This window comes from Ipomoea triloba, chromosome 4 (genome assembly GCF_003576645.1).
Source record: "Ipomoea triloba cultivar NCNSP0323 chromosome 4, ASM357664v1".
NCBI classification, from domain to species: domain Eukaryota; kingdom Viridiplantae; phylum Streptophyta; class Magnoliopsida; order Solanales; family Convolvulaceae; genus Ipomoea; species Ipomoea triloba.
In genome coordinates this window covers 35,811,562-35,819,749 of record NC_044919.1, presented here as the reverse complement: position 1 = coordinate 35,819,749, position 8,188 = coordinate 35,811,562, and the positions used below count along the sequence as shown (strand labels likewise).

General features: G+C 35.0%; 2 protein-coding genes across 4 annotated transcripts; one reads left to right on the top strand and one right to left on the bottom strand.

Moving 5' to 3' along the window:
- Positions 1–810: 810 nt before the first annotated feature.
- On the bottom strand, positions 811–1,868 carry LOC116016462 (zinc finger A20 and AN1 domain-containing stress-associated protein 5-like). The gene has a single exon (XM_031256730.1). The coding sequence runs from the start codon at positions 1,705–1,707 to the stop codon at positions 1,201–1,203; it is 507 nt and encodes a 168-aa protein (XP_031112590.1). The 5' UTR covers positions 1,708–1,868; the 3' UTR covers positions 811–1,200.
- A 3,182-nt stretch (positions 1,869–5,050) lies between these two features.
- On the top strand, positions 5,051–7,390 carry LOC116016461 (PRELI domain containing protein 3B). 3 transcript variants are annotated; one of them, XM_031256726.1, is made up of 3 exons: positions 5,092–5,203; positions 5,303–5,373; positions 6,405–7,390. In XM_031256726.1, the coding sequence occupies exon 3, from the start codon at positions 6,423–6,425 to the stop codon at positions 6,978–6,980; it is 558 nt and encodes a 185-aa protein (XP_031112586.1). In that variant the 5' UTR covers positions 5,092–5,203; positions 5,303–5,373; positions 6,405–6,422; the 3' UTR covers positions 6,981–7,390. The 3 variants fall into 3 exon arrangements, with proteins under 3 accessions (XP_031112587.1, XP_031112586.1, XP_031112588.1); XM_031256727.1 differs by lacking the exon at positions 5,303–5,373 and having other exon boundaries at positions 5,051–5,203; XM_031256728.1 differs by lacking the exon at positions 5,092–5,203 and having other exon boundaries at positions 5,221–5,373; positions 6,389–7,390.
- The last annotated feature ends 798 nt before the right edge of the window (positions 7,391–8,188 follow it).

Genomic DNA, 8,188 nt, shown 5'->3' with positions numbered 1-8,188 from the left:
AATATTTATATTCATTAATTGTTCAATTATGCTTGTTGGTGAAAAATTCTAAACATTTTTATTTTATGACCATTATATATATCATTTTGACGATAATACCCCTAGATTTAACACCTATTTAACAGAAATTTTAACGGAGGACTATTTGTGGTCAAAAATGAAAGTCAGAAGACCATTTGTGGTTGAATTGAAAGTCGAGGACTAAAAGGAGTACTAGCCCACTAGTCAGAGGACCATTTGTGGTATTAACTCTTATATTTATATAGTCATTGTAGTAGTTAACGTGCCAACAAGTGTGTGCAATGTATGGGCGTTATATATGCGCTAAACGCGCAATACTGAGCCTCTCTTCTGCGAGACTCACAAAAAATCAAGTTCTTACAAGTATTCTCTACTCTTCTCTTTTTTTCACATGGCAAAAAAGAATTGCGAAAGTCATTGAAAATCTTCCTATTTGAATGCTCTAATTAATTTTTCATGTCTTTGTGAATTAAACTAATTTATCTATTATTGTTCTAATCGATGCAATCTTATCAATATAGGAGATCTCAATATAATCTTGTCAGCTCATCAATTGGAGAAGCTTTCACAGTGAAAACGCACAAAAAAGGATCTTCTCAACAATGGGAATACAAGGATGGGGAATAAAGAGGGTGCACTACTAATGGCACCAAACCCATCTTAACACCTTTTGCCACATTATGTTTTGGTTAAGATGTCGCATCATCTCCTCTCATACTTTCTCCACAATTCTTTGGTGTTTTCCCATTTGAGTGAACCATGTTTTCATCTTCTTCTCAGAAATCAATATACAATCAATTTAAACACTTTGTAGTTGTAGATGTAAACTACATATGAATTTTTGAAGATTACATGACGTTACAATGATGATTTTTACCTATTAAAATTAAAATCCTATGGTAGAAGTAAAAAGAAGAGAATGAAACAAAATAGTTTCACTATTATAAACCAAATAACAAACAATACCCTTACTTGATTATCAATTTCACAGAAAAGCATCCCCAAATCATTCAATAATTCATTTCTAATCCACGAAACCTACCTAAAGCTTAAATCAAATTATCCCCAAACAATCCCCCCTTCCCCCCTTTCTCTGCTGGGGCACCGTAGCTTTGATTTCCCGCCGTTGGATTTTTTTCTTTTTTTTTTTTTTTGTTTTTGGTTTGATTCACGATTTCTTCACACCTTTAGAATCTTAGCAGCTCGGACCACCGGATTTTCCCTCGCAATCGCCTCGCGTCCGGCGGCTTTGTAATCGAAGGTGCAGTCGTGGCGATCCGAGTACCTGTGCTCGGAACAGAACACCTCGCCGCACCGGCATCGGAAGCCGATCAGCCCGACTTTCCGTCTGCACCCGTCCCCGGAGCACCGGTTGACTTCTCTCGGCCTCTTCAAGGGACGATTCGCCGCTTCCGCTTCCGCTTCCGGCCTCTTCGGAGGAGAAACGATCGGATCGGACCTCTCCGGCGACCTCGCGGCACCAGATCTCGAATCATCCGCATCGGAAACCTTCGGATCTGAGCTCTCGGCCGACCTCGCGGAGCTTCCGGCAGACGACGAAGCCGCCTGCGTCTGATCATCGGCGCCGCCAGAGAGCTGCGGCGACACCGGAATCGTGGGAACGCATACAGATATGGTCTTGGGAAGCTTGAGCTCGGTTTCTTCTTTCTCTCGTTGATGAGCCATGGATTGTAGAGAGAGAAAGCTGTAAAAAATGGAAACGAGAATTCTAGAGAGATAGAGGGGAGAAGGGGAAGGGCGTGTTTGGATGAGGATGTTGGTTGTCTCGAGAGAGAGGAAAATAGAGTCGCAGGCAGAATGGGTTTGATAAGTCGGTAAAGGTGGGCGATGGAATGGGGGAATGGAATGCACATCATTGATTTGGGGGAACTGAGATTACGGAAATGCCCCTATGACTTACTGTTATTACGATGTTGATGTCCACAAAGCATCGGAGTTTTTAAATCATGGGTGACGTGTAGCTTCGTGGGCTGAGGGAGCGATGGGACGCTTTTGTCCTTTTCTCCATCTCAAGGTACGCAACAAGAGCCACATAAAATGCACCCACGCTTAGCTGTCAAAAACGGAATTTACATCTAATTAGCTCGCCTCTCTTGAGTCTGTTCCATGCATCATGCATCAACCTAAACGCCAGTATTTAATACTCCCTCTGTCACATTTTACCTGTCCTACTTATTATTCATTGGTCAAATCAACACTTTATTCTTTGTTTATTTTCTTTAGTATTTTTTATTTATTTTTAAATTTAATTTTTTGTGTTTAATACTACTTTTAGTGTAGTTTCTAAATATATAAATTTTGTATATTAATACTAAACTTAATATTATGAAAAATTGTATTAAAACTAACTTCAGTCAAGCCTCGTTAACCGAACCAGACACATAAAATGGGACGGAGGGAGTATATATATTCTTAATTTATCAAAAATAATTAATTATTGATACTTGAAATTATTCAATTATTACTTGCCATAATAATCGATACTCATTTATTAGTTTTGTTCATTGTACATGGCTGCATGAAATAATTATACTACAAATGCAAAATAATAATAATAATAGAAAATTAAAAAAAAAAGAATATTTGTAGAGTTGGAGTACAATAAATTTATTTACTTTTTTGTTACAACAATCTAATCTTATATAGCATGATTATGTCAGATGTCATCATACCACAAGATACTTAGCATAAATTTAATTTAATACAAAAACATACGTATGATTGAATGTATAGAAGTATCCTTGCAGGTAAGATGTAACACAAAAACATAAATGATTAAAAAAAAAAGTGACATTTTGAAAACATATAAGAAAAGCCAGGTAACTTGTTATCATTTTAAACAGAGAAGGTTACATGTTTGAGTCTCATTCTAGATGATGAATGTATATTATGGTGAACAACACATAAGAAACAATATATATATATATATATTCCAACTAAGATAAACAAACTTGTAACCACAAGGTCTTGAGTTCAAATCCTAGAACAAACTGTCTGTTTTGACATTAACCTGACATTACCCTTCCTATAGGTTCCACACCAATGATGGAAGTAGCAAAGGTGAGCTTGGGGAAACAAACTTAGTTGCCTTTGAACTATGCTCCAGTTTTCTCCATCTTCTGCAATTGCACCCACCATTATATTCCCAAAAACTTTGACAAACTAATTCTTTGAATTTTGAAACAAGCATATTGCATGTTCCCCTAATTCTGTCCTATCATCATGTATACCTACCTACAACACATTCATATACCTATATAAGATTAAAACATTAAAACCATATTCTGGTGATGATTTTAACAAGGTACAATGAGTTTTATCTATATTTAGTTTTTATTTATTTATTTGTAGTATGGTATGTGGATGTTTCTGAATATTGATTTATATCTAGATACTCATTGATAATTTGATATACTTTGACTATTCATTTAAAAATAAACATTGGATATTGACATATCTGCTTAATGCATATGTGATAACTAGTAATATACATAAATAGAGATAAGACAAAAGATACAGAGAGAACCATCAATCTTTTATTAATCGTTATTCATTCAAATATATGCACGGTAAAAAGAGTTCCTCTAGAACTAAGAGTCTATAAAGAATGAAGAGATATTAAAATACTATAATTTTTCTAGTAATGTCCAAATGTATTTATTTACAAAAGAATAACTTTTTTGACAGATTAGTATTGTATTATTGGTATACATTGGAAAGTAGCATTTCAACATTATAAAATCAACAAATAAAGAAATTAATTTTTTTATTTAAACGAAAAATAAATTGTATTATTAAACATTGCCAAAAAAAAGAATTCTCCATGTGAGAAAATAAGGCAAAATAATTTTATACTAGTGTATTTTTTTTTTACTACACTAATTCTAAATAAATTGGAAAAATTATGATAATAGTGTTAAATCATATGATGATGCTTAGCTGTGCGTCAAATAATAGTCCAACTCAACAATTTTGGATTGTGTCATCCTAATAGTGAGTTAATAGTATAATTGGACAAAATTACTACAAAATGTAAATATTTTATATTAAGTTGTCAAATTTTTAACCAGTTTGGTTAGTGTGAGTTGTCGTACACTTTCATATTTTGAAAATTTTTTTAGATAGCTATGGCCGTTTGGAACGAGGGCTAGGATAGGCCTTTTAAAGTCCAAATCTGTACTTCATGTTTGAGATCCATATCTGAATCTCGCTTTTTACCGTCACGACTGTCCTCACCAGACAACGAGTGGTTGCTAAGTTATTTATTTATTTATTTATCTTTAATAATTTAATAAATATATATATATATTTATTTATCTTAACTTGTTATACAGATTGATTTGGACCCAATTACAATATTTTATAGGTTTAAGAGATGTGAATGATTTTTTTTATTTTTATTTAGGGGACTTAATTACACTGTCCGAATGACTTAAGGGGTAAATTTGAAATTTTATTTTGAGTCATTTTCATTCTTGGTCCTACTGTTAGTAAGGCATTGTCAATTTTAGTCCACTTCATTAATTTTTGCCACATTACCTCCACTCTTATTTAGTCCTTGTCACTTTTAATCCACCGTTAAAATTTTTGTCAAATAACCATCCAAAACATGGGTATTTTGGTCTTTTCATGCTTTGATCATCTCCTTGACTCTTTGCAATAGTTTTCCTTACACATTTTCATCCAATGAAGAGGTCTGGCAAAAGCCATGACTTTGTAATGTGGCTCACATGGCTTTGGCTAAACCTCTTTATTAGATGAAAATGTGTAAGGAAAACCACTGCAAAGGGTCAAGGAGATGACCAAAGCATTAAAAGACCAAAAATACCCCTGTTTAGGATGACCATTTGACGAAAATTTTAACGGTGGACTAAAAGTGGTAAGGACTAAATAAGATTGGGCGCAATTTGACAAAAATTAATAAAGTGGGCTAAAATTAGCAATGTCACGATAACAATAGGACCAAAAATGAGAATGACTCATTTATTTTTTATCATTTCACAAGATGGAGTTGAAGCAGTGACGTGCGAGTTCACCGTTAAGAAACCTACGGCGCAAGCACCAGAGCACAAACCGCCACGCCATTCTTAATACTTTTCTCTCTTCCGCTCTGTGGGCGCTTTCCACTCTCCCACAATAATCTTAATAATAATAAATCCAGGTTTCTTCTCCTCTTTGATCTCGATTCTCACTCACATATATGCTCTTTACTCATTCAAATCTTTTATCGTTGCTTATCCTCACTCATCCCTTTTTTTAGATTATCGTCTTTTTGCGTTTCTGTTGTGGAATTTAAATTGTTGAAGATTTGGGGTCGATTCGTGCTCTTATGTAAGTGGATTAGTAATTATTGTGATGTATGTTAACGATCTGTTCTGGGATTTTCGTCACGCATCGAGTAGAAATTTTTAATTGTTTGTTTATATTAATTTGTTAGCTCATGGCATTTTGATTTCTATTTATTAGTTGATACTGGTGGGTATATTTTTGTTCTTCGTTTCTAAAAAGACAGACTTTTAGGTTGATGATTCTTTTAGCTGCTTAAAGAAAGCGAGAATGAAGATTGGATGAATAGTTTGGAAACCCTATGTGATTTGTCTTTGGCATTAGTGATTCACTCAATTTAGAAATTGCTCACTAATTTGAAGGAGAACTGGAATGTGTTTGTCTATTGAGCCTAGGTAAAACTTACTAGTTTCAATTGCAGTGGGTTGCCTATAGTTTAAATGGTGTGTGGCTGTATGCCTGATTGGAACATTATCTCTCTTGCTTGAGCTATTTTGAAGAATCTCAACTAGTAGAGTTAACTAGGGATTCCCATGAGGGAGATAATTGATCCACTTACTGATATGTATCTGAGTGTTGAGCCCAATTTACAACATTGCTTATGAAAGGTTAGAGCTGCTCTTCATTGGTTCAGTAGAGTTGACTTTGGAGATATGTGTATCTGGGTAAAAATATTGCTAAGCACCTCATCAAGATATGAATGCCATTATGCCCTTATACTTTTTTCTTTGCCCACAGATTTGAATTAACGATTGAGTAATATTGCAGCAAAAAGGTGTTTGCTCAATAGTGATTGATATGGGGAAATTGAATCTTAAATGCTGTAGGTGTATTTATCACATAGTATGTTGGAATGTTGATAATTTGATATACACTATTTAGAGTTTAGATTACTGCATTGGCTATTTGTACTAAACTACTGCAGTATAAGCAATAGTTTATCATTCAAATCTTGTCAGTCCATTTCTATTTGAGGGAAGTTTAGCACTTTTGATAACATAAACTGCTAGTTTACAATATACTTGTATTTAAGATCTCACTAAGTATATAATGTGTGGAGTTTTTGCTACTTCCAGATAGAGAACGCAAACAGTATGGTCAGAGCATATTCACAAGAGCACACTTATAAGCATCCATGGGAGCGAGTGACTACTGCATCGTGGCGAAAGTTTGCTGATCCTGAAAACAAACGCGTCCTATCACACATCCGTGCAGTTGACACTTTGAACCACAAGCTTGACTCCAGTTCAGGGAAGCTTTACACTACTCGTGCTGTCACCATCCATGCTCCAGGACCATGGTTCATTTCCAAAATCACCGGTCAGGACTCCTGTCATTGTGTCGAATCAACTGTTGTTGATGCCCAATCTCGCTCAATGCAGATATCCACTCGTAACATCAGTCTTGAGAAGTTCATTGAAGTGGAAGAGAAGATCCGATACGATCCTCATCCAGAGAATCCTAATGGATGGACAATTTGTAGGCAGGAAACTAGTATTAGGATAAAGCCCCTGTCAGCGTTGGCATCAATGGCGGAAAAGATAGAGCAGAAATGTGCTGAGAGGTTCCAGCAAAACAGTGCTAAAGGCAGGGAAGTGATGGAAAGGATGTGCAAGTATCTCGAAACTGAATCAAGTGGCATTTCAATGTGACCTGTTTGCTTAACTTTGAACAAACTTCTTCAATGCTAATTCTTAGGGGCTCCGACCTGTTGGAGGGTAAGTTTTTTGTTTTTGTGAAACAAAAAAAAAAGAGAGAATAGGCTCTTCCTTTAGCTTTGTAGAACTGGATGTAAAATCATAGTTCATGCAGGGGCAGTCTGGTGAGATGCAGATAGCCAAATGCATCTCTGTGGAAAAATAATGACTTTCAGAGATGAGAGTGTTGTGCCCATTGATTCTCTTTTCATTTTGTTTCTCAAGACTCCCTTCCATTTTCAGTAATGATCTTGTTTTGAGTAGGGACCTTCTCCCATTCACCCTTTCTCCAACTTTGTGTGATGATTTTTATCTGTCATACTTGTCCCCCGCATTTAACATTGTGACAATTACTTTCTGTACAAGGTTAAGAACCATTTTCATGATTTACTTGAAGACATGTTCAGGAGAGTGGTTAGATTTTAGAATGCCATAATTTTTTGATATATTCTTTAGGTTCTTTTTAAGGTTTATCACTTTAACCTGAAATTAGAGAAATGCTGACACTGATACAATGCTAGAATCCAAAGGCATTCCTCTCCAAGGAGGAAATTAAAGAGGAAAACATGATCAATTGGACAAAAGGAATATCCTTTACTTCTATTTGGTACAAAATAGACAAAACATTTATATCTATGCGCATGTGTAGACACATAGAGGAATGAAGCTTGTTAAAAAAGCATTCTAGACATTAAGCATTTGATGCTACTTCTGACTAGAAATAAACAAAGTTCACATGAGTCACATACAAACAGGCAGGAAAATGTTATTTCAACATAGAAATAATACTATAATAGTGACTTTTCTTTGATAAAATAATAATAATAATAATAATTAAGACTGCAGAAGACGCGCCCGCGCACGGCTGGGTGCTGAATGTTCACCCAATGCGCACAAAGTGACTACTTTGCTGCCATCTCTCTTTCATTTGGGACCCACAAAAAACTTAAAATTGCAGGAGTAAAATTCTCATTTTTTTTATTTGACAAAAATCTTCAAAAAATCATTGGTATGGTTGCTCTAAGAGCATCAATATCTGTGGTTATTTGAAGGATATTGTCAGAGCATGAACCTTGAGTTGAAGAAGGAAGCTGATGTGAAGCTCCAATTAAGAATATATATATATATATATATATATATATATATATATATATATATATATA